The 26,735-nt window shown below is 38.7% G+C and overlaps 1 protein-coding gene across 9 annotated transcripts in view; it reads right to left on the minus strand.

Moving 5' to 3' along the window:
* Positions 1 to 1,513: 1,513 nt before the first annotated feature.
* Positions 1,514 to 26,735, minus strand: part of LOC110168150 (arginyl-tRNA--protein transferase 1) — a 94,982-nt gene continuing 69,760 nt past the window's right edge. For 3 of the 9 annotated variants that reach the window (XM_055162672.1, XM_055162671.1, XM_055162670.1), the window contains 2 exons: positions 21,500 to 21,620; positions 1,514 to 3,846 (listed from right to left, as the gene is read on the minus strand). In XM_055162672.1, the coding sequence (XP_055018647.1) occupies positions 3,668 to 3,846; positions 21,500 to 21,620 (300 nt within the window). In that variant the 3' untranslated portion in view covers positions 1,514 to 3,667. The remainder of the gene's footprint in view (positions 3,847 to 21,499; positions 21,621 to 26,735) is intronic. The other 6 variants (XR_008633348.1, XR_008633344.1, XR_008633347.1 and 3 more) reach the window with 6 other exon arrangements.

Below are 26,735 nucleotides of genomic sequence, written 5' to 3' on the forward strand. Positions count from 1 at the left end.
ATGTCAGGTCAGGATTACATCAGCTACAAAACTTTTAGGTACAACTTCAAGTCTGTTTGTCTTTGTGGCTTCATAACGTGCGCTTTATTGATTTATTGTGAAAAATCAATAGAAATGTTATTAAAAAAAAACATTAAAAAACAGATATTGTCATGGCTCTGTCTGTAAGGTTCCACAGTTTGGTATTGAACTTACTTATCTTCATGGAGACAAGCAGGAGACAACAGCTGCATGTCAGATCTGTGGAAAAGCAAGCCCCCTCACAGTAATAAAGTACCCAAGTAGATCAATAATGTCATAATGTGAGTTGGGACATTCCAGGCAGAGAAATAACATCTCAACAAGGACAAGAAGCTTTAATTTAGGCTATGTTCAGACTGCAGCCTTAAGTGACCCAAATCGGATTTTTTCACCTGTATGCGACCTGTATCTGATCTTTTAATGACGCTGAATGACACAGATCAGATTTTTTCAAATGCAACCCAGACCACTTGGATATGTGCACCTAAAATCGATACATATCTGATCTTTTGACATGCAACTTCAGTCTGAACGGTCAGGTCACCTTCATCCCACCTACACGTCAGGCTCGGAGTCTAGTCAAAGGTTAGAGAGTTAATTAATATTTGGGGGGATCGCTGTATTCAGGACAAATTGCAGGGGTCTTATCAGAACTGGGTAGTTTTTGAAATGATTGCCAAAGAAATGGGCAAGTGCTTCTACAGTCGGTCCTGGCTCCAGTGTCAATGAAAAATAAAGAGCCTGTGAACCAAATACAAGGAGGCTTAAAAACTCAAACAAATGAAGTGGCCATGGACATGTAACCTATTTTTTGGAAAACAAACCCAGCGTTTAGGCAACTTCCATAAACACTGAGCATGCTCGCTGTATGTGAGGCCGTCGTGTCCTCTAATGTGCTTGAATGAATGAATGAATCAATGTTTATTCGGGCAGTAATACATAGAACATACATAGAAAACATAAATACATAGATATAACACAAAAAGTAAATATTTCTATTCTATAATAATAGGCAAAAATAAATGTTACACACATTTTGCTTGTGTCCGAAAAAGGAGTGGGAGGAAGTAAATACTTAATTAACCCCATCCCTTTTCTACCATCCCGAAATTAACAAGAGACACTTTTGGGGCATTTAAAGTTCACACTGGAGATCACATACAAATTTAATTACAAATGTGAACAACATCGCAAAATAAAAAAATCTGATTTCACAAAAAATCCAAATTGAGCATTAAACTCTTGCACATTTCTGAAGATTGACTCTGACAGGCTTAATTTCAAGTTTAGAATTGTTGATATGAGGAAAGAGAATGAGACACTATGTACTAAATTGTCAACCAACATGAACTATTTTTATCATAGATTCCTGCAATGATTAGCAGCTGAAATGATTGAATAAACTGTAATGTGTGAACAACTCTCCCATGTCCCGCTGGAAACCTTTTTTGCGTGTGTATAAATTACGTGCAAAAATAAAACCACGCCGGAGTCTGTGTAGGGAATATATTTATTATTTGGTTTACTCAAAATAACAGTGTCAATATTTAAAGAAAAGCAAAGAACTCTATAAATATATCAAAGAAAAATGCGATGTTTTTCCTTCACTGCAGCCAATAAACCATCTTATTTTATACATTCAAAAGATCAGGAAAGAGCCCGAGTCCAATTCATTTTAAGACAATTACACAACAAGCTTTTCAGCATTAAGAGTCATTATAAGGTAAAGTTGGTGACAGAATTAAACACAGTGACAGTAGAGAATTAATTAAAACAATCGGATACATTTAGATAAAACAACATTATCCAGAGGCATCTCAAATAAAGAGAATATTGTGGAAAAAGTTACTACATTTTAACTATTAACTCACTTAATTTACTTTTTCAAATGTTCAGGTTGACAGTGACTCACTGTTTACGCATGAATGTGGTGGGGGAGTGTATTATTAGTTGTGGACTAAAAATGTTTTGAAAATGTTTTATTCGGCAAAAAAAACTTATTAAAATGTGCAATAAGTTTCTGTCTTATTTTTGGCTCGCCTTGCTCCCTCTGCTAAATCACTCTCCCTTCAGAACACATTCACAATACTATCAGAGTGCATCCTGATGTTGAAACTACTCCACATCGCATTAGGTTTGTGAAGTTGTATTGTAGGGTTAAGGACAGAGGGCTGCATTTGATATTAGATTTTCCACAATATTCCAATATATTGATGAGCCTCTATTGAAATTTGTGAGATAAAATATAACAATGTGTGTTCTATGGCAGTGGTCCCCAACCTTTTGAGAGCCATGGACCGGTTTTATGTTCAACAATATTTCGCGGACCAGGGACTGTGGTGGCGAGGCATGGTTTAATCCTGGGTTAGTCCTGGTTAAATCCTGTTTTAGTCCTGGTTTTATTCCTGTTTTATACCTGGTTTAGACCTGGTTTTAGACACGGTTTAGTCCTGGTTTTAAGACCTGGTTTTAGACACGGTCCTAAACCAAGTCTAAACCAGGACTAATTTTGGACTTGAGAGAGAGAGAACCCCGAGCCTGTGGAGCATTGTGTCCGTAAAGCACGATCAGGCGGCGGCTGCGCTTAACTCCGTGCGGCGCAGAGCAGCTGTTTTAGTCCTGTTTTAGACCTGGTTTAGTCCTGGTTTTAGTCTTGGTTTAGACCTGCTTTAGACCTGGTTTTAGACCTGCTTTAGTCCTGGTTTTAGACCTGCTTTAGTCCTGGTTTTAGACCTGCTATAGTCCTGGTTTTAGACCTGCTTTAGTCCTGGTTTTAGACCTGCTTTAGTCCTGGTTTTAGTTTTGTTTTAATCCTGGTTTAGTCCTGGTTTAGACCTGCTTTAGTCCTGGTTTTAGTTTTGTTTTAGTCCTGTTTTAGACCTGGTTTAGTCCTGGTTTTAATCTTGGTTTAGACCTGCTTTAGACCTGGTTTTAGACCTGCTTTAGTCCTGGTTTTAGTTTTGTTTTAGTCCTGGTTTAGTCCTGGTTTTAGTTTTGTTTTAGTCCTGGTTTAGTGCTGGTTTTAGTCCTGGTTTTAGACCTGCTTTAGTCCTGGTTTTAGTTTTGGTTTAGTCCTGGTTTAGTCCTGGTTTTAGACCTGCTTTAGTCCTGGTTTTAGTTTTGGTTTAGTCCTGGTTTAGTGCTGGTTTAGACCTGGTTAAATCCTGTTTTAGGCTTGCTTTAGTCCTGGTTTAGACCTGGTTTAGACCTGGTTTAGTCCTGGTTTAGTCCTGGTTTAGTCTTCGTTTTAGTTCTGGTTTTAGACCTGGTTTAATCCTGGTTTTAGACTTGGTTTAGCTCTGGTTTTAGACTTGGTTTAGCTCTGGTTTTAGACTTGGTTTAGTTTTGGTTTTAGACTTGGTTTAGTTCTGGTTTTAGACTTGGTTTAGTTCTGGTTTAGAGATGCGTATGGGTGGGGGAGGGGGATTGCGCTTTTGCAGCCTGGTATCAAAGGACCCACAGCCTGGTACCGGTCTGCGGCCCGGGGGTTGGGGACCCCTGTTCTGTGGTACCTGCATCGCGTGATTTTAAGTTATAGTGTAATTTAGAGAGTAACTAATCTGTATTTAAGGAAGCAGCAGAAAGCACTTTAACACAGAGGGACAGACAGACACATAGAGCACAGACAGACGGTAGGGGGCGCTGTTCAGGGTCTGAACAGCAGGATGCGTTGGGCACAGTCCTGTCCCACCAGCGAGGCGTACTGCTTCACCTCCGCCTCGTCGCTGGAGCCTTTTCGTTTGCGACAGTAAACGCCGTACGGCATCGCGGTGCGTTTGTACAGGACCAGAGCTCGGTCCACTTCCTTCAGCATACGGGCGTCTTCTACGGGGACAGGAAGAGAAAAAGGGAAATTATAATGTGGAAAATAAGAAAATTAAGGAGAACAATCAGTAAAATCTATAAAATAAGCCTCCAACTGAAAAGATTATGTCAAAAGATATTTTGAGTTCAATGTACACCGTTTCTTGTCTCCATGAAGAGGTAATTGCTTTGCCTGGAATGTTCCACAGTATGGCATATTAAATTTATCAGGTCAGATCTGTGGATGGGGGACTTCACTCACAGTAAGAATACATGTTTTTCAAGATATTTTAGCCAGTGGTGTAGTGGGGATTTTTTAAGTAAGGGGTACACGATTTGTGACTGAACGAGGAGGACTAAACCACGGCTAAACCAGGACTACACCAGGTCTAAACCAACTCTAAATCAGGAATAAACCAGTACTAATCTTGGACTTGAGCAAGAGATAAAGAACCCCGAGCCCGTGGAGCATTGTGTCTGTAAAGCACGATCGGGTGACGGCTGCGCTTAACTCCGTGCGGTGTGGAGCAGTGGTTTTTGTCCTGCTTTAGACCTGCTTTAGTTCTGGTTTAGACCTGGTTTAGTCCTGGTTTAGACCTGGTTTAGTCCTGATTTAGACCTGTTTTAGTCCTGTTTTACACCACTACACCCCCTGATTTCAGCAAAAAAATATGAGTGCCATAATGCTGAATTTTCCAAGTAAAGCAATAACATCTCCATGGAAACAAGCAGGGCACTTATTCCACACAACAAGAAAAGTTACACAGTGCTGTTTTAACTAGAACTGTTATTTGTTTGTGATGAACTCTAGTGTTGTTCTGCACTATATGGTCAAGACAGGGGATATGTCACAGGACAGATTTAAAGGCTTTGTGCCACACTCAACGTCATTTCCCGTACCTTTTGTTTTTTTACCTTTTCAAAATAAAATACAAACATTTTGCAACTTCACATTTTTTTTTGGTAAAACCTCTGAATGTGGCCATGAAAACCCATTATTCCAAGAAATCACTGGAGTAATGAAATAATTTTCCCTCAAAGAAACTCTCGATCCTTGCCCGGAGCGTGGAGCCACAGTGGTGCGTGATGGGGCTGATTATTTGGGTTTGTTTACAGGGTCCTGCTCCTGTCGGCTCTGCCAGGACCAGCCTCGTGTTGGGCCTGCTGTCACACTCTGCCAGCCCCCATCAGACCAGTGAAAACAAGGCTAATCTCAACACAACCATCTCTGGAGAGGGGACTGGAAAAGGGGCAAAAAGATGACCTAAAATTGCATGTATGTACTGTATAAACCACAAAGAACAAGCGAGGGAGGGACAGTGGAGGGAGCTTCCAACCACTGCACAGTACGATCGTGCAACCGGCTCCAAATAAGCAATGTTAAAGAGTGGTCTACTTAATGTTATAAAGTAGATTGTGTCTTGCCTAAGCACTCATATAGTAAAAGCAGCTCCGTTGTGAGCTGTCTGCATCCATCCATTTTCTTCTATTTATCCGGGACAGTATCACGGGGGAAACAGTGTAAGCAGTGACTCCCAGACTTCCTTCACCCCAGACACTCCCTCCAGCTTCTCCGGTGAGACCCCAAGGCTTTCCCAGGCCAGCCGAGAGAAATAGTCACTCCAGCGTGTCCTGGGTCTTCCCTGGGGCCTCCTCCCAGTGGGACATGCCCAAAACACATTCCAAGGGAGGTGCCCAGGAGGCATCCAGAACAGATGCCTGAGCCACCTCAGCTGGCTCCTCTCGATGTGGAGGAGCAGCGGCTCTACTCCGAGCTCCTCCAGTGTGACTGAGCTCCTCACCCTATCTCTAAGGGAGCACACAGCCACTCTGCGGAGGAAAGTCATTTCAGCCGCATGTATTCATGATCTTGTCCTTTTGGTCATTACCCAAAGCTCATGACCATAGGTGAGGGTGTCTGCATCTAATTATAACATATTTTTATTATCCATGAACCAGGAGGTATGCTGTTAACATGCTAGTTACTGTTAGCATTACCATCACTGCAAAAGATTTTGCTCTGGCCTCTGAAAGTTGTGAAAAATGCGTATAAACTCATGGCTGTGAATAATTAGGAAGCTTAGAGTGTGTTAGAATATGAAGAATAAGTCTGGACTGTTCCAAACTATTTTTCATTCTCTCAGTTCCTCATCTGAATCACAAAAGCATTTATTGGAAAATCCTTCTTACAAGTATAAATGTTTAAACGTGAGAAATCAGTATTGTTCTAGAGGCAAATTATGGGTTTTATACAATGTACAAAGTTAATGTTCCTGTTAGACGCTTCTAAATAAAACATAGATAGAAAAAGTACAGTTAAAAAGCCAGAAAACATAAAACAGGGAACTCCCAGCTGCTTCAATAAGACTTTTAAAGTAAACTTTTACAGTCTTTTCTCTGCATTACTCGACTCTGATTTATACAGTGTCACCGTGACCAGTCATTCCTTTAGCCGACTGCACATAATCTCTCATTCAATTAGACAGTCTGCTGGAGCAGCTCTGGTCCGTCTGCTGTGGAGGAGCACATGAAAATCTATTTAAAGCCAATGTAGTGAACCAGACCAACGGAGACACATCCTTCAAACAGGCTTACATCTGTATTAATAGGAGCAGCTTTGGATGGTGCCCAGGATTGTAACCATATATTCAACAATGTTTAAAATATCAACTCTAGTGCGTCACTTCATTGGTACATTGTGATAAATAGACAAAAGATTTCCAACTAACATTTTTATTTATTTAGCTTTTTAAGGTCATGTTATTAGTATACATTTTAGAACTATTATTAGGGGATGTAACGATATCCAAATCTCTCGGTACGATATTATCACGATTTGCATCTCACGATACGATATTTATTGTGATATTTTGGAGAGTCTTATATAATTGTAGATAAGACGCTTTTTTTTAATGAAGATTTTGAGGCGAATTATTACTGCCATAATCTCAAGAATTCAAGTAAAAACATATTACTTCATGTTGTCTGCACTGAAATGAATCATGGGATATGTACTTCCTGATGTTTATTAGCTAATGATACTATAAAACTGTGTATTTAAGCAAAGGATTTTGTAATTGGATATACTGTGACAGCCCACGATATTATTGTGAGACTTTTGATGATACGGTATCACGATATTTCGGTTATTGTTATTTTTTTACACTTGTATGAATGCACAACCATCTCTCTACTTCTCCAAAAAAATGGGAAGATTCCAAATCAGCCCCAAATATTTTTAATGTTTATGATTTAATAAAAATTGATAATAAAATCATTTTGTTAACCTTGACATTTTTAAACTTCATAGAGTTGCAACACACCAGGGTGGCATCTAGTTGCAGCTTTCAAAGTATCAACTGAAGATATTTTGATGTAATTGCAATTGATGTCTCATATTTAACGTATTGAAAGAGTAATTTCATTTTAATTGACTTTTTAAACATGTTTATATGACAAACACAAGAACATCTGCCTACATGGACTGCTACTACAAAATTTACAACAATACTATTCTCTTGCATAGAGCTTTTTCATCAGATTATACTACAGTAATCGAAATTATTGCTTTATATTGATTAATTAAAACTACTGCAGTCCATCATTATAACCTGATGCGTATTTCCTGAGAAGCTGAGGAGTGAAGTGAAAAGCTAGCCGTACAATATAAGGCCCTGAGGTGCTCCTTACCTCTCCAGCTCCACAAAGAGGAGATTTTAAATTTTCAAACTTGACGGTGTGGATTCATGTTTAATTCATTAAGCTCAGTCCCTCAGAGCTGCTATGCCCTAACCACTACAGTCTCCCTGCATCTTTAAAACGCTGACTCACACTCTGTTGGAAAGCTTCAGATTAAGTTTTTCTCAATAAAGAAAATGAGTTGAAGTGGTTGAAAACAAAATATGCAATTTCAATTAATGGAGTTTTGGGGACAGTGAAGATTTAATATGCCCAAGAGAGAGGAGGTTATTTAATTTTGGAATAATTTTACAGCTGTCAGGTTGTCTCTCCAAGAACAATGTGCTCCTTCAAGTTCTTTATCATTCTGACAAGCCAATTACATCCGGATGCACAAGACTGTTCAGCAGGAATGGCAGAAACGCTGTCTGTTACGTCCACCTTTCTTTGCCCACCAAGTGCCACTTCAAAACTACAGTCCTTACTCAGGGAAACACTGGTGTCTAGCTAAAAGGCAAATATTGTCAGAAGTTTATCAGAACAGACCTAGATCTGAACTAAGATGACAGAGGTGAAGATTCAAAAAACATAAATATAAGACCTCAATCAACACTCAGCACCCTCACTGTTGGCGTCACTACTTCCTGTCCAATTTTAGCCTACGTTTATATGATGACGGTCTGAACAGAAGATGTAAAAGTGGCGTCGCGTCTTTACTTTTTTTATTCTGCGTTTAGACAAGTGTTTTCGGAAGGAAATCTGCGTGCTTACGGTGACGCAAAAGTGTGTGGAATTCGATTGTGTATGCATGCCAGGCAGCTAGGTGGTGATGTATGGGACGTCAACGCGTACGCGACGTGAAAAGATCTGACCAGAGTTTTGCGTCTTGGGAAGTGTAGACGGAAACGCTACGGCAGAGCGTATTCAACTTTTCCACTCTGGAGGGTGGTTTCAGATTTTTGCGTTTTTAAGCACCAAAAACGCCCTCACTGTCTAAACGAAAGGCACTTCTGTTTTCCACTTTCACTTTTTTTGTCATTTTTACCCGCAAGCGTTCTCGTGTAAACAGGTCCTCAGCTCTATTATTACTGAGTCATGCTAAAATCAATAAATTTTTAAGATAAGGCAGTGAACAGGGAGCTGTGGGTGGATGTCACACAAGGCATAATACATATTAAAACAAAGTAAAAAATTGACTACATATAAAAATAACTGGGTAGTCTTTATTTTAATTAACTTGAATTTTAATAGGTTCTTTATTTTATGTTTTATGATTTTAATAAAAGTGACAGTTTGCTCTGAGACACAGATTGCTGGTGTGCCGGTGTGCACAGAGCCCATTTTAATCAAAGACTGGACTGAAACAGACCATTTTATTCCAAAATCAAATATCTGAACCAAAACTAGTTCAAGTATTTTGAACAAAACATATCCTTTCTTTCTCTTGTATATAGGTGAGATTTTATATTTTACTACTTATTTTTCTATTTTATTTTGACTTCTACAAATATATTTATATAATTATGACTTATTTGACACCAGTCTCTTGCTATATTTTTTGCTTCTTATTTAGAATTTTTATTAGATTTTATATTATTATTAAATAAAAAATAATAATTCAAATAATTCCCCTTGTGGATAAATAAAGTTTGTCTAAGTCTAAGCCTTTTTTCCCCCTTCATTACATTATTTTACATTTTGTTCATTGCCACTTCTATAAGGACTTTTCTGCTCAAAATTGCAGAACTGATTATCTGCTGCTGGCCCAGCTCTTCACAGTGGCATTTCATCAAGCGTCACATTTTCACTTTTTCACTTTTTTTTCTTAAAAATACCAAGCATATTTTTAAAAATGCTTGACCCAGAATCTGAATTTTTCCAATAATCACAAGAAAGTTTTAGCAGTGTCGGTGCACTCAGCAAGGTTAGAGGAGGTGAAAACAGACATTTTCTTCAATACAGGATCACTCAAACATGTGTCACTCAAAATACAACTCTGGAGTAAGCTAATGACGATGAAGGAAAGCCATTATAACATCAAAGTTGAGTTGAATTGTGGCATTTTTTGATCTATGTTATAATGTTGTTATGTTTTGTCATCACAAACAAACCTGGAGTTTTGTTTTGTTTCATTTCAGGTTCAACACACAAACCCTGCCTATTTACGCTGGGTTCTTCTCAAACTGAAAGCTCTGTTCCCCTTTGTGATGTCATGTGGGAATACAGGAAGTGCTCCACTGTGTTTTTAAACTCCGTGCACCTAAAATCACTAGAATCATTTGGCTAATTTCAGCACTGGAATTGCCAAACTACTAAACTAAACGTGAAAAGCAGCTGTTAACATGAAAACTACTAGGGATGTAATGATATCCAAATCTCACAGTACAATATTATCATGATATGCATCTCATTTATTGCGATATTTTGGAGAGGCTAATGTAATTGTAGATGAGATATTTCTTTGCTTTTAAAATATCTTGACAAGATTTTGGTGTAAATTTTTTCTGTCATAATCCCAAGAATTCAAGTAAAAACATATTTCTTCATGTTGTCTGCACAGAAATGAATCATGGGATATTTAGTTCCCTATGTTTATAAGCTGTTGCTACTATAAAACCATGCATTTAAGCAAAGGAATCTTGTAATTTGATATATTTTGACAGCCCACGATATTATTTCAATTATTGTTACATCCCTAAAAAGTACCACTTCATGACATCACAAGGTGAAACAGAACATTTTGAGCTTTGGAGGGTAGACATACTAATAATGCAGGATTACTTAAACATGTGTGAATGAAACAAAACACAACTTCAGGTATGTTTTTGCAGAGGTAAGAGCATTATAACGCGGCTTAAAGCTTACAAGAATCAGTTTTGTGTAAGAGAGGGCCTTTAACATTGTAAACTTTTTGGACAGCATTTCTTTGGATATTTTAGTTAAGAAATTGTGAAACTGGGTCCTACTGTGTTACATTGCGCATTTCATCCTCCACGAGACAACTGCAATAGCATTTATTAACCTCTTGATTGCCCACAGAGGCTCCAGCACTCTCCCTATCTCGCAATCCGTGTCAGAATCCCCAAACATCCTTTAGGTCCTGTAAACAACTTTCCCTTCTCTCCTCTTCTTCTCTGGAGCCTTGAGTAGATCCAGACTTGGCCGCTGTCAGGACGTCCGGAGGGGCAGTGACACGGGGTTCATAGTTCAAGGGTCGGGGCGGAGAGGAGTGTTTGTGGGGGCTCACGGGGGTCACTACGGGCCTTGACATTTCACCACGCACCCCTTCAGAATCCATCCGTCTCAAAAGTTTCACAAGACGTGCTAAACACCGGATACTGGTCAAAGGGGACGCATGGGTGTATTCTTCAAGCGTACCCTTCCTATGACCTGATGTAGCAGGATTCATATGAGGGCGAACGTGTGAAAAACAAGGGCAAAATGGCGTTGTATGTACGGAGAGCACTTTGTAAAGTAACGACCCTGGTGTCAGAGAGTATCCGGGTGAAGTGTTTTGCATTTTGACCTCCAGAAACTATAGACTGAATCTCCACGGAAGGATTATAACAGCCATATCCACGACTATTATTGTTAAAATGAGGAAAGAGGTTTATAAAAGATGAATGCAAAAGGTATTTCCGTAGCTGGACAGCAGCTTTGAGCGAAGAAAGACATGTCTCCTCCTGGGCTGTATTTATTTCCATATTAATAAACTCAGATGATTTGAATAGAAGAATAGCGTATCAGGGTATCCCCAGGTTTGATTACCCCAAATTTAAGACTTTTAAAAACTTTTTAAGACCATCTAAATGAAAATTAAACCCAACATCGCACCCATTTTGCCAACGAAAAACACCAGATCCAGTTCTAATAATGACCATTACTCACTGCTTTAAATAACAAAAAATACTATTATAAAATATCATTCAGAACAAATTTTTAGGAGTATGCACTGCTTCTAACAGACAAACTAAGTATTGTTTGCGCATACTCCAAAATAGACGTTCATTCACATTACCTGAATTTACGTTGTTGTTTTTTTTCCTTCCCCCTGTTTAACTTTGCACTGCAGCCCGGTTGAATATACAGAAAAATAGGCTAATGAAATTTAAGATGTTTGTGGAAAAAAACAAGACTTGGACACCATAAATTAAGACTTTTTAAAGCCTTAATTCAGGAACATGAAATTTAAGACTTTTAAGACCCCGTGGCTATCCTGCATGTACTTAAAGTTAAATAGTGAACTAAGTAGGCCAAGTTTTTTCATTGAGGGTTTGTCACCTGCTAATCTCATGAAAATGTTATTCCTTGGCTTGTTCCACAGTAAAGCATTAACTTATGTCATTCATTTATTCAATTACAAGCGATGTATATCTTTCATTTATTCAACAACAGGTTTTTATTATCAAAAAATACTTTGGTGTAGTAACCTGCTTGTCTCCATGGAGACTGTCAAGTTAAATAAGTAAGTAAATATGTAAATAGTGTATGGATGTGGTGACTGAGACTGAGTGGGAATAGTTTTACTTATTGATTTACTGGATGAATGATTGCATCAATAGATATTGTATTGTATTTTATTGGCATTTACGCCATTTATGACCTCAACCTGTCCAGAGACTACGACTTTTTTGTGTAGTTCAATGTTTTTATGTGCATTGTCCCTGATAAATAAACAAATAAACTATAAATTCAATGGTTTTCTGTGGAACATTTCAGGCAAAACACCTTCAAGGAGAAAAGAAGGATTCGGAGCCTCTGTCTAAAAACATACAAATTGCCCATTTAATTTGTAATTTGTTTAATTTGCTTGTTTAAAAACGTAGCTGACCAACATGTGTGTAATTATTTAAATCATTAAGTCAATTTTGCAAAGACAACAGTTCTGAAAAAGTACGCAAAAATAAATCTAATAAATACAACAAAAACAGAAAATAAATTTGATGATGAAACAGATTTTTGGAGACACTTTAGGGGTTTTGTTTTTGTGAAGTAAGGACCAGTTACAGTCTTGTAATGTAAACTGCACATTGTCAGTATCAAGTGGGAACAGTTGGTTCGTGCCACTTTTTGAGCGATTTCTCAAACCCGCTGCAATCGGCGATCTTAAGAGCAGCGGGCCAGGAAAAGTGGTTTTGGCTTGGATCTTTAAACAACCATGTATTTTGATGAATGGTAAACTGTCTTTCTTCTGCATGAATAGAAAGATTAAATACAAATCATTGTTGTTGGGAGTAATCACGGACTATTAGCGCTGGTGCCCGGAGCTATGAGACGTATTGTGTGGAGTGAGTGTTTGGGAGAGACTATACATTTGCACACATACTGCAGACTGATTGGTTAAATAGGCTGTAATTTGGCGAGGCTGTTCTGGCGCCTTCTCGACACTTAAAGAGTTCGAGGGCCGACCGCGATGTCACTCATTGTTCCAGTGTTTAGCTTTGGGCTCCTACTTCCTGCAGCCTATAAGACAAACAGAGATTATTAACATGTGAGAGACGGTGCGAATGTGCTGTACATAGGGGAGAAGGAGGGGCAAAAGACGGAGAGAAGCCGGAGTAAGAGAGAAGCTGAGAACGACAGGAAAGAGAGGGGGTATAGACTAGAGAGAGGAGATGGGAAAGGAGAGATCAAACTAAGAAGTGGAAAAAAGAGGAGAGAGGAGAGGTAGAGAAAGACAGAGAAGGTTGAGGAGAAAACGGAGAGTAAAGGGAGCGAGAAAGAAAGAGGGGGTATAGAAAAGAGGGCGGAGGCACAGAGAGGAGAGGAGAGGGAAAAGGAAAGAACAGTGAGAGAGGAGATATAAACTAGAGATGTGGAAAAAAGAGGAGAAAGAGGAGAGAGGAGATAATCTAGAGAGAAGGGAGAAAGAGAAAAAAATAGATGAAGAAGGCAGAGAGAGAGAAAGAGATGAAAGGATGATGGGCATAGAGGAGAGAGAGGAAAGGAGTTAGGAAAGAAAGGATAGAAGAGAGATAGGTGACAGGTAGAAAAAGGAGAGCGAGGAAAGAGATGAGATAGAGGGGAGGTAAAGGGAAACAGGGGGAACAAGAAAAAAGAGAATGGGAAAAAAGAGAGGGGGGGGATAGCGGGGAAAAGAAAAGCAAGAAGGGAGAAAGGGAGAGAGAGGTAGGAAGAGAGGTGTGTTAGAGAGAAGCAAGAATGGAGAAAAGTGGTTGAGAAAAGTTGAGAAAGAAGAGGAGAAAAGCGAGAGACAAAAAAGGAGAGAAAGGGGGAAAAAGGAGAAAAAGAGAGAGGAAAGAGGGCCCCTTATGTGTCAGCAGCCATCATATAATCAGCCTGAGTCAGCGCCAGAGTAAACTTCAGATCGGACGTCTTTACACACCTCATTAGGACGCTCTCAACACAACTGTGAACCAAGAGTCATCCATTCACATACAGGCTAAACACATACACACTACACACTGCACATGCGTACACCACAACACATGTGTGCTTATAGGAATGAACGCATGAGTAAAGTATTGTGTCTTATTTAATATTCAATAAATATTAGAGATCGACCAATATTGTTTTTTTTTTCATGGTCAATGCCAATATGATTGTTTAGAATCCAGAAAAAATAATGGCCGATAAGCTTTGCCAATATTTTTGTGGTGATATTTATGGCCCAGTATTGATTTTCTCCCCCAACTTATGTAATTAAGGGCCTGTTTACATGAGAAAACTTGCAAGTAATAACAACAACAAACTATTTTATCAGAAGTGCCTTTCGTTTAGACGGTGACGGCGTTTTTGGGGCTTAAAAACGCAACAATCTGAAGTGGAAAATTTGAATTCGCTCTGCCATAGCATTTCCATCTACACTGCCCAAGATGCAAAACTCTGGTCAGATCTGCTCACGTCGCGTACACATTTACATCACATACATACAGTACACAGAAACCTGGCATGCATACCCAGTCGGATACCACACACTTCTGCGTTACTGTATGCACACAGATTTCCTCCCGAGAAGTTCATCTAAACGCGGAATAAAAAGACAAGACACGACGCCACTTTTGTGTCTTCTGTTCAGACTATCATCATATAAACGTACCCTTTAATTTAATAAAAACTCGCAGCCCTTTTTTCACCCCAAACCCATAAGAGAGCTGTTATGTATTTGTACTAAAGTATTCAAATAAACCTTTATGCATATTTTTAGGCAGCAGCTCAGCAGCAAGACTAGCCTGTGCTGGAGACTTAAGAGTGATAGCAAAAAAGTACAAATGTTGGCCTGATATATTAGCCATATTAGATATATTGGTCTATAAAGATATACTACTGGATTGCAATCATAAATCTGCTTTCATGCAAGATCTTTTTCCTTTGCAATACTCTGCTTTCCAAACTGACTATTAGCTTGTGTCTTCAAGTGGCTCCATAAATTTAGTCCTGATTTGACCTGGTTGTGTTTCTCATTAACCCAAACAATAAACTTTTTTTTATTATTTAAAATTGCATATTGTCAAAAGCGGTATTCGAAAACTAAATTATAGCAGACTATGAGAGCCACCCTGGCAACACAAATAAATGCGTCAGACAGAAATGTGTTATAGAGCCAACTTAAACATTTATAATAACGTGGAAACACCTTATATATCTGCTGTACAGTGTCTCTATGCATAATTCATTTGAGTATAGAGTTTCAGATGAGTCATAAAAGGGAAAGCCCACAGAGGTAAGAACATGTCTATACAGAAAGGACTACAGCCCATAACCAGAGGTGGGGAATTGCGAGTCGTGACTTGGACTCTAGTCAGACTTGAGTCACTATTTTTAGGACTTGAGACTTGACTTGATAAAATGGACTAAGACTTGGGACTCGACTTGGACTTGAAGGTCAATGACTTGTCTCCGATTTGAGGCCTGTGACTTGAGAAGACTTGATGCTTCTCCTAAAAAATATGTTTTTAGAAAATACTTTTCTCTTTACAGTTGACAAATGCAGTGCTTAATTTTACAGGAACAAACTGGAACATGTCCCTCCCACTTCTGTTTGTTACTTTGGATGGAACTGAAACACTGTGAGATGGTACCATCAAATGTACTACAGTAATATACAGTACAATACAGTAATACACAGTACAATACAGTAATACACAGTACAATACAGTGATATACAGTACAATACAGTAAAACAAAGAGAACTACAGAGAACATGATCTTTCATAACAAAATAACTCTTTTTTTTTTTTTTTCGGACTTTTAAATCTGAATTCTTTCTATACTGACAGTAATGATGCAAACTAAGATCTTGACAAGACATTTAAAAAGAAAAGATTTGAATTTCTTGTATAAATACTCTTATATAAATATACCATGACTTTTTAAGTACAATTTACTTTAAAAGTCATATAATCTGCAAAAATCTAATTGGTACTTTTTGGTTTAAAGACATGAAATGACTTGAAGCTCAAAGCAGACGACTTGGACTTGATTTGGACTTATGGGCCAGTGACTCGAGACTTGGCTTGGACTTTCCTGTCTTTCAATTAGGACTTGACTTAGACTTGACTTCAAAGGCTTGAGACTTACCTGAGACTTGTAAAACAACGATTTGGTCCTACCTCTGCCCATAACACTGACTGAGGTAAATTAACATAAAATACACGAAGATTTATTAGTTATTTGCCTCTTTGACACTGGACGATGTGAAAACAACTGCAAAAAAATGATCTGCGTCCTTGTCTGACGTGAAGTAGTGATATAGAGTTGGGTTTACATCTGCTGCTCTTCCGCAACTGGTTAAGAGTTCATCCATACTGCAGATTTAAAGACTGAGAATGCTCTGGGAATTGTATGCATTTTCTTATTTCATTGTTGGAATATTGTATTTTATTGTATTTTTTTTACTTGTACATCAACTCTTGAAGTGACATTTGTGAGATATTGAGACTAGAACATGGTCTGTGTTCCTCTGCTTTGAGGAAATTTGAAACACTTAGCAGATATATATTTTTCAAGGTATGATTATAATACTTTACGGGCCATTGCGACACTATTACAACCAACAAGAGGTTTCCATTTCTTGCATTTGGGCCAATGACAAGCCACATCGTTTCAAACTCCCAATTAGCCCTGGACCAGAAACCTCAAACTTCGCCTTTCCGCTAAACTTACTCTGACATTGGTACAAGCTGACCGGGGCACCCAATGACGGACTGACCGCTGGCGAAATCTTTACAAACCAAACCCTGAGCTGTAGACGCCATTTTAAACAAACCTATAACCCCCAAAAGCCTGGCTGCATGTTTGAGGTCTGGTTCCGAAGACAGCCGTAATGCATTTTGGGGCCTTTAAATAATATCCGTGCCCGTCCAAGAGCAACAGTAAGCGCAGGAACAGAGCCACATTAAGACGCTGTGGTCGCCGTGGGAGATGCCAGGGTTAAGGCCTCAGACTGGGCTTTATAATTAGTTCTGTAGTCCAGTGGTGATGGACGGGGAGAGGTCAGGCAGATCTCTGGTTAGGCTAGGAATCATCATGTAGTAAATTAGCACTTTTACACATGGTTTTATTTGTACAGGGATCATTGGAAGTAAGTGAAGTGAAGACTGAAGCTTCACTGACCAATGGGCGGTTTCTATGGGGGATTTTAGCTTGGATTTTTCTTTTTTCTTTTTTTTTTTTCCTGCAGTGGTACAAACGTGACAGAGGTAACGTAAAGTTATGAAATCTAAATTCAAAATGCTTATAGATAATCTTTAACCAGCATATTTTTATATAGCACTTTTCTACCTTTAAAGTACTCAAAGCACTTTATAGTCAGGAACCACTTACCAGTATACGACTAAAACAGGACTAAGCAAGGACTGAACCAGGACTAAACCAGGAATGAACCAGGAGGACTAAACCAGGACTAAACCAAGAATGAACAAGGACTGAACTAGGACTAATCCAGGACTGAACCAGGAATGAACCAGGAATGAACCAGGAATGAACCAGGAGGACTAAACCAGGACTAAAACAGGACTAAAACAGGACTAAAACAGGACTGAACCAGAACTGAACTAGGACTGAACCAGTACTTATGCAGGACTACAAGAAGACTGAACCAGGACTAAACCAGGACTAAAACAGGACTAAACCAGGACTGAACCAGGACTAAACCAGGACTGAAACAGGAGTAAAACAGGACTGAAACAGGACTAAACCAGAACTGAACCAGGACTAAACCAGGACTGAACCAGGACTGAACAGGACTGAACCAGGACTAAAATAGGACTGAACCAGAACTAAATCAGAACTGAACCAGGACTGAACCAGGAAGATTAACCCAGGTCTAAACCAGGTCTAAACCCGGTCTAAACCCGGTCTAAACCCGGTCTAAACCAGGACTAAACCAGGACTAAACCAGAACAAAACCAGAACTAATCATGATCGCCGTAAATACATAAATGTCATACCGTGGGACATTCTAGGAAACGCAAAAACATGACCATAGAGACAAGCAGGCAGCAGACCATCCATAAGAAAAGTTACATAGTGCATCTTAAAGCCCAAAGAACGTCCACAATACACACAGTAGGAGGACATGATGGACTCAGTGTCCCAAACAACAGGCTTGGTTTTATATTGCATATGGCATTAACTTTATAGCACAGCACAAGGTCCAAGAATGACCTCACTACACCAAACGCATCTCCCCCTTCATCATGTCTGTGTCTCCTCGCGTTAATTCATGACGCAAGAGCTCCTTCCTTTCAGTTCCCATGCATTTAAACCCATCTTCACAAAATACCCCCCTCTATTGAATCTTAAATCTGCCTTAAAACAAGCATAGATCACATACTGTACACGTGGTAATCTTTAACCTGTCAGTGAGCGTCTCGTATTAGCGTCCATCTCTGACATTTTGCTGTTTGCTGATGCAGATGAATGGGGTAAAGTAAACAGCAGCTAAGAACCTCTCAAGATAGAAGCACTTTCAATATATACTTTCTATGGGCTCATGAATACTATGCTCTTATCCAGCAACCTGCACGGAATATATTGGCTTTTCAGCAAGACACGTTAGAGGACATTTAAAAGTACAATCGCAGGCTACAATGCCAAGTAATACCATTAAACTGTCAAAGGAAATTTAAATATTGATCAGATAATATATTTGCATCTATTAAACCCTATTTGTATTTTGCACCTGTAAGAGGGTGGACGCCTAGGGTTACATTTAAATCTTAGTTGTTGTGAAGTGGATGAGTAATAAAGAGGAAAATTGATTTGAGCAGGTTTGACATTGGTTATAGATGATTGTGCTACAGCATCTCCAACACTGCACTAATTTGGGACTGTTTCCAATTTGCGGTGGTCAGTTTTGATCTTATATTTATTTTCTAAGTGTTGGAGAAAGAGGAACAGTGGTGAGCTATGTCTAATGACACAAAGGGGGTTAGCAAATGACCCATGTTATTAATCACTAAGGTTTATTTTGGCTATTTGTCATTTGAATTTGTTAAGAGCCCATGTTACGTTATTTTCTGATATATGCTTTAATGTTTCGTCATTAAAACATACTCGGAGTTGTGTTTTACAGATTTAGGCTGACTTCTTCTCTCAAACTGAAGACACTCTGTTCCACCTTGTGATGTCATGTGGTAATATAGGAAGTGCTCCACTGTGTTTTTAAACTCCATACTGTCATGGTTCATGTTTTGTAGTCATTGCTTTGCTTATTTTGGTGTAGCTTTTTCCTTTAGTAGTGTAGTGTGCCCTTGGTGTTTTATTTTGACATTTTTCCTGTCAGCTTCTAGTTTAAAGTTTTACTTTCTGTCTGTTGATTGTTTGCCTCGCTCTAATCTGCTACACCTATGTCTGTGTGCACAGACCCTGCGTTCGATTATCTTTCCGAATCGGTTTTCTGAGGAAGTTGCCTAGCGACATGTGTAACACACTCCTTTTCTGGGACAGCGTGACTTGGACCTCGGTGGAGAAAAAACGTAGACCGAGCAAGAATTCCGAGTCAGAATCCAAGGTGGGTGCGCTCACTGTGACGTGTAAATATGAACTGTTTTCATTGTGTTGGGACTTTGGTGGTTTAAATGACAGTTTCGGTCACTCATATCACTGCAATACCTTACTGCATCTGTATCACTGCCTATGGGTTTGGTAGACATTGTTGTGGTGAGGCCAGTATTGAATAAAATACTTGATTTAATGGGCATTAATGCCCCTAAGGTTGTAACAGAGCAGAAATCATAACATAAAATGAAGTGCAAATTTCAAAAATTTAATGAATTAAAGTGGTTGCATTTTCATAAGATGAGTTACAATCATAATCTATGAAGTCCAACACAGAAAACATAATAATAGGCTTCAAAAGGTAAAAGGTAGCTGTTAATGTGAAAAATACTGCTTCATTACATCACAAGGTGGAAGAGAGCATTTTGAGCTTTGGAGATGAAGACACACTAATAATATAGGGTTATTCAAAACACAATTCTCGATATGTCCTTGATGATGTTACAACATTTTTACACAACAACTTTAATATCATGTATGAGTGTGGACAAAGGCAAAAACATGATTTGCAGTATCGCTGGATTGCTGAAGATAAGGCTGTAGAGAAATGAGTCAGACTATGTCAGTGTACCAGAGTTTATGAGACTGCTATAAACGCAAATGGCTATATTGTTGATTGATGTAGTGTCATTTGTCCTATAGTCGAGATTACTGCTTTAGACAGTGTTTTTAAAAGATTCAACTCAATGGGGAACTGGGTGATTTGATCAAACTTTGGTGGCCCTTAGAGAACCAATAAAATTTTAATATGCAGTAATTTATAATAATGATTGTGCCAACTACCAAAACAAGTCCGATCCACACAGACAGAGGCTCAGTTATGTGCCCTAAACACATTTAAAGGCCCCACGTCAACCAATCAGGCCCAGCGAGGCGTCTGCCAGTCTACCTCCTGTGACTGCTTTATTACTCTGATTATCACCATTCTAATGTAACGGCCTTATGGAGCAGTGAGGCTGTGAATTCTCTTAGCTGGAACTTTTAGTGGTTGTAAAAGAACGTTCACAAAATAATTATGTGTGAAATAATTATGATTACGTGCACGATAAAACAACACATATAAAAGGGAAAATGGATCATACTTAAAGGTACAGTATGTAAACGGAGGTGGTAGAAAGTTAAAACCATATTTTGGAACATTCTTCATAAAGATCAATAAGTTCTATGTCTGTGGGAAGATCATAGCCAAAGGAACAATATTTTCATGGAAGCAAGTTGTAAGAGGCCAAATAAGAGTCAGGTTTGAGGAGATGCAAGGACAGTAAGTTTTTAAGTGCAATAAAAACTAACAAAATCCAAGCTTTTATTTTATACTATTAATTGACTAAGAAATTACATACTGTGACTTTAAAGGTGCACTGTGTAACTTTTCTGGCAGACGGTCAGTTAAAGGCATGCAGATGTTATTGCTTTGTCTGGAGTGTTTCAGAGTGTGATATTAAACCTTTCTATCTTCATGGAGACCAAACCAGACCAGCCAGAAAGCCTGTTTTTCTATGTATTTTTGAGCTATACAACTATTTTTTGTGAAATAAATGTAAGGTAGAGCTGTTTAATGTCATACTGTGGAACTTTCCAGGCATAGCAATGACATATCGATAGAAGCAAGCAGGTGATGGACCCCTGACCAAAAGTGGATTTTGTCTTTTCTACCAGTAACTTATTAACACTAGGTCATCAAGCTCAAGTGTTTCTTTTTGTTTGTTCATTTAATTATACTTTCTGTACAGTAAGGTTGTCAGCTTGAAGTGAGGTTGAAGAGTAGGAAGCGACATTGAGCAAATTATCTGAGCAATGCATACGTGCTGCAAGTTATCCCCTTGGCCATAGTGTTGGAGTCAGATTTAAATTGTCTTGGAGACCTTGCTCATACTGTAATATTATAGTTGTATACCTGTAAGCCATTTTTGAGAGTGGAATTGTCTTACATAATCAAAGTAATTCATGTTTTATATAAACTTGTGGGTTGTACCTGCATTAGGATCCTGGTTAAAGCGTGCGTAGCGGCTCTGGTCCAGTTTAGGGACACATCTCTCTATGGACACCCAGGTGAAGGTCTCCGGGCACAGGAGGTCTGAAGGCCGGTACTGCCCCTGAAGACATAAGAACAAACATGAATCAGACCAAAAACTACAATACATGGCGATACAAAGCAAATCAATCAACTGTTTTGTTTTGTTTTTTCAACTATAGTGAAGATGTATTTTTGTATTGTTCTGTCCTTGCCATTAAATTAGTCTTTTGTCTGGTGATGACGAGTGTGTCTCTTCATGGGTTCATATTTATTCATGATTTTCAGGCATAAGGGTTCCTTCCTGATTTGAGAGATTTGGAATGGCAATGGTCCTCTGTTAATTAAAATCAAAAATAATCTTTTGAATGGGTAAAGATTCTCATGAAATCCTTCAAATCAGGAAGAAATTGTTTGCTTGAAACCCTTTAATAGCATGATGAGGACGTTTCACCATTCAAAAGATGTTTGCAAAGTTAGTAAAATTGATTTGCGTGAAAGAAAATTCAGTATTTTTCAAGTTTTGTGTAGCTGTGGGATATACAATTGTTCAAAATGATGCCTGCTGCTGTAAATAGTTAGTGGTAGCATGCTACTAGTGACCTATGTGTGACTGAGGTTAAGTCCACTTCTCTCTCTGTTTAAGTTCTTTGTTTGAATATAGATTAGATAAATTGCCTTCCAGCCACTAAAATGAATAGAAAACGTAAACACGCTTTCACAGTGTACCAACCCCTTGTCCAATGCCTCAGGTTTGACCCAACATTTCGCATGCAGAGCAAACTGAGCTGTACCAAAACATCTGCAAATGAGAAAGGTCTGGTTGTAGAAAGGGACAGAAATGCATTATCTCAAACTGTGCTCTATCACCCGCTCTAAACAAACACTCTGTCGGTGGCTTGGTAAACAGAAAGGCGCCTGCTATGGGCCTGCTGCAAAGTTTCAACACACAATAATATTTGGATTGTTCGTGACATTAAACTACGGGACGAGAGATCATTTCACAAACAAGCTCGGGTCAAAAGTGCTGCATGATAACACAAAAACTATAAGTACTTTTGGGAACATAGAGCTGTAAGTGAAGGGCCCACACATGGACCGAAAGAGGGATTAAAGTTCAGGGGTAACTGATTGGTCCAAAGAACTTCAGTGTTGCTCTAATAAAACAAAAGGAAACTAGAGTGCAAAGGCTAATTATTATAGCTGCTGCTTTGTTAATACATTTCCAAGTTGCACAAGCCTGTTTGTGCGGAGTTTGCATGTTCTCTCTTTGTCTAGGTTGGTTTCTTTTGGACACACCGGTTTCCCTCATCAAACCAAAACATGCACAATAGGTAAAATCCTCCAGCTAAGGTAGTCCTGACCCAGTCAACCAAGTGACCCACTCACTGCTCTTGATAAGCAGCATTGAAGGAAGGGTCAAACGCAAGGGACAAATTTCCCTTTGGGCACAATAAAATTTACTTAATAGGGATGTAACAATAACCAAAATATTCTCACAATAATATGGACTGTCACAAAATATCGAATTCCAAGTTCCTTTGTTTAAATGCATTGTTTTATAGTAACAACAGCTTATAGACATAGGGAACTACATATCCCATGATTCATTTCAGTACAGACGACATGAAGAGATATGTTTTTACTTGAATTCTTGGGATTATGACAGAAATAATTCACACCAAAATCTTGCCATGGTATTTTAAAAGCAAAAAAGTGTTCCATCTACAATATATTATCCTCTTCAAAATATCGCAATACATGTCGTACTGTGAGATGCATATCGTAATATATGGTACAGTGAGATTTGGATATCGTTACATCTCTAGTACTTAATGGCAGCAATTGCAATAAAAGTATTTGGTACTATGTTGGTTGTCTCAGGTAACATGAAAACCTTTGTACTAAGTATATAAATACAAGTTTTATTTTTTAAAATGCATCATAATAAAAAAATATCTTAATTTAATGACACAATGCACTTTTTCCATAAGAAAAACAGCTTTTTTTAAACTTTCTGTGTTCTTTTGCTAACCATCCAAATGACCAAAATCTAACCTCCTCGACAAATACAGAATACCTGGGACTACAGTCAGCTCATCTGTCAGTACCATTATGGAAAATATTCTGCTTGCTTTTACATATAGCCGTTCAAATGAACTTATAAGCTCTGAAAAAAATGCCTTTAAAATCAGGACTATAGAACTCCTTTCATGCATGACGGGACATTGGCCGCACAAATTGTCGGAAGGGAAGAGGAAATCCGTGGAGAAGCTCAGGATAGTGACATGTTCTGAGTGCTGCTGCTAACAGATATGAGAGCCAGGAATGTCGCACATGTGTCTGGGAGCACATCCACCCAGAGGAGGGACGTGCAGACAAACCTGTGCCTCCTCTGACTGTCAGCGCACTGGGGTTCACACTCTCACACTCTGCCTCACCTGTATGGGCTCCTTCAACACTGCAGCAGGCCTGAGCTCTATGTATATGCAGCACACACCTGGTCAAAAGGTAAACTAAAGGGGAAACTGGACTTTTGAGATGGCTTACTGGCAATGCACGTTCTATTTTTGTGGAGGAGGTGCACTTTTTAATCACCTGTGACAGAACAGATCAGGTTGCAACATTGTCAGAGTCTTGATGGATGAACTGAAAGATGCACTCAGCAAAATTTGTAAATGTTTCCTTGTAATGCTTTTGTTTGCTGGTTGGTTTGCTGTTTCTTGTCTATACATTTAGAGAATTTAACATAAGCATTGTCAGTTTCAGTGTTATTTTTTTTCTATTATTATTATTGATATTTTGCAGCTAATGTCATGAACATTACCTGGGGGTGTGACGCTAACTGAAAGGACTACTCTGTTAGAAGCTCTGTTACACAAATTAGACTTTAATCTGAGCTTTTCTAAATCTTTTAACATAAACATAACATAAAGAACTGGTGAGCGAATTTGCACTGTTAAACAAGTCCCTCTCAAATACTTTTTTTCAGTAACTCTCACTTTTTTTGTTGAAAATCAAACACCTACACAGGATCATGAATGTTCATATTGATCACAGGTTCCTGAAAATGTGTTGTTTAAGTCCTTTTTGTGTTTTCTTATAACTTTTTGTCTGTGTTTGCTAATGTGCATGCATTGTGTCTCTATGGTAACTGTTGAACATTCTGCCAATAGATGCATGTAGAACACCCCCAGCGTGATTTGCAAAGTATGAATAAGGTTCTGGTGGTTGAAGGTGGAAAAATATTACTACAAGTAGATACGATTGGACAAAGGTGAAATAGCAAAATGTTCAATCACACACGTTTTACTACACAAGATCTACTCAAAAATATTCACATGCATTTTGGGAGTGTCTTCATTTGAGAAACAAATTACAATAGGCTGTGCAACTGAATATTGAACATTGTATAATTGGCATTTTAGCCGTTTCAAGTGTGTTTCAAGTATTTCATTCTGGGATTTATTCATTTCAGGTTGTGATTTTTTTGGGGTGACAATCTCGCTTCAGTCTGATTGTGTCAGCGGCATAAATTAGCTTTAGTATTATTTTAGTTTATTGCTTATATTTTCTTCAGCAGTATATTGTACTTCAAAATGTGTTATCGTGACAGGTCTAATCGGGTCATTTGAAACAAGTGGCCTATATCTAAATCTCAGTCAGTAAAATCAAGTTCAGGAAATGGTAACAGATTTTTTAAATAAGAAAAAATAAAATACTATTGAATCAGAAACTGTTGATTAAAAAATATGAGTTAAAAAAAAAAGTAGGTTTTTGTCAAATCGCCCTGCCCTACTTTTACAGTTTAATCTTCTGCCAGACTGCTACGCCTGATGTGGGACAGAAGCATTTCTAGAGAAGCCAGAAAATGACAATGTTTTGGCCTCCGAGTCTTCACTGCGGATTCCTTATTTTGCATCTGAAAGCCACAATGACACATCCAGACTTCGAGTGTGGAGGTTTAAAGACACAGTGAGACGAAAAACTTCAGCCCATGGCACATTTCCTCAATCCTCAGCCTGAAAAGAATAAAACGCGCATGAGAAAATTGAAGATTACAAAGGTAGGTAGTTGTTAGCGGTCTGGGGTCTGGACAGAGGAGACAGAGAAGACAGGGAAGACAGAGGATACACGCTGTAGTGAAAGTGAGAATGAAGCGTCCCACTGTCTGCTGACTCCTATACTTTAGACTGTACTGTATCCTCTCCAGGTTGACTTCAATTCACTGAACCTTCTCTACTTCCACAGAGCATTTCTTGTGTTTTGTGGGTTCCTGCCTTAGCTCACTTATAATACTGCTACGGCGCCTTTATCTTGAAAAGTCTGTCAATGAAATGTTTTGAATCAGCAGCAAAGAACGAGAGCCATATTTCAAACTGCACACTTGCATTTAAGCGAAAAAGAACAGATGGGACAAAATAAGGGCATATTGTGACATATGGTGTATGTATTTCTTGTCTAGTATAATGGGTTCATACAAAATTGTATGAAAATAGAATCTGCAGATAATAAAAATCTCCCAAACTCAAAATGCTCTGAAGCAGAAGTTTTCAAGTTACCAGCTACCTTTTACCTTTTGTTCCATAGAGATTGGTAGCCTGATTCACGACCTCGCAGCATTAGGATTTGTTCACTCGACAGTAGATGGGTACTTTTTTTGTTTAATCAATCGCTGCTATTTGGTTGTGACGTATGTACGCTCAGTGGTGTCCAAGTAATTGCCAGCACAACAGCAAACAAAGCAAAGAGTGAACAAGTCTGTCAACGATCATTGTCATTTCTGTGAGGTAAACGTGCGAATTAAAGGTGCAATAAAAAATGCGAAGTTTGTATTTGACAAAGAAAGTCCAAAGGCGGATACCGTATGCAGTCTGCTATCGCAACTTGGGTTGGTTCAGCCCTTCACTGATTGGCTGGTGCGTGGTTTACTTCCAGGGTTCTTGCAAACCGTCTAGTGTATTCCAGTTCCTGACCTAATTGCAAGAGAGAAATGAAATTGAGTGGAGGCACGAGGAGGCACCGGCCTGGCTAAGAGATTGGCACTTCCAGGGCTGAAATTATCCAAATGATTCCAGTGAAGGTTTATGGTCTTTGAAAACGCATTGGAGCACTTCCTGTAAAGCCACATTACATCACAAAATCTCTCAAAAACAGCCTAAATATGAGGGGCTTGTGTGTTAAACATGTGTGAATG

Source organism: Boleophthalmus pectinirostris, unplaced genomic scaffold (genome assembly GCF_026225935.1).
Source record: "Boleophthalmus pectinirostris isolate CB_2022bp ecotype Guang Dong unplaced genomic scaffold, ASM2622593v1 HiC_scaffold_5, whole genome shotgun sequence".
Taxonomy (NCBI): Eukaryota; Metazoa; Chordata; class Actinopteri; order Gobiiformes; family Gobiidae; genus Boleophthalmus; species Boleophthalmus pectinirostris.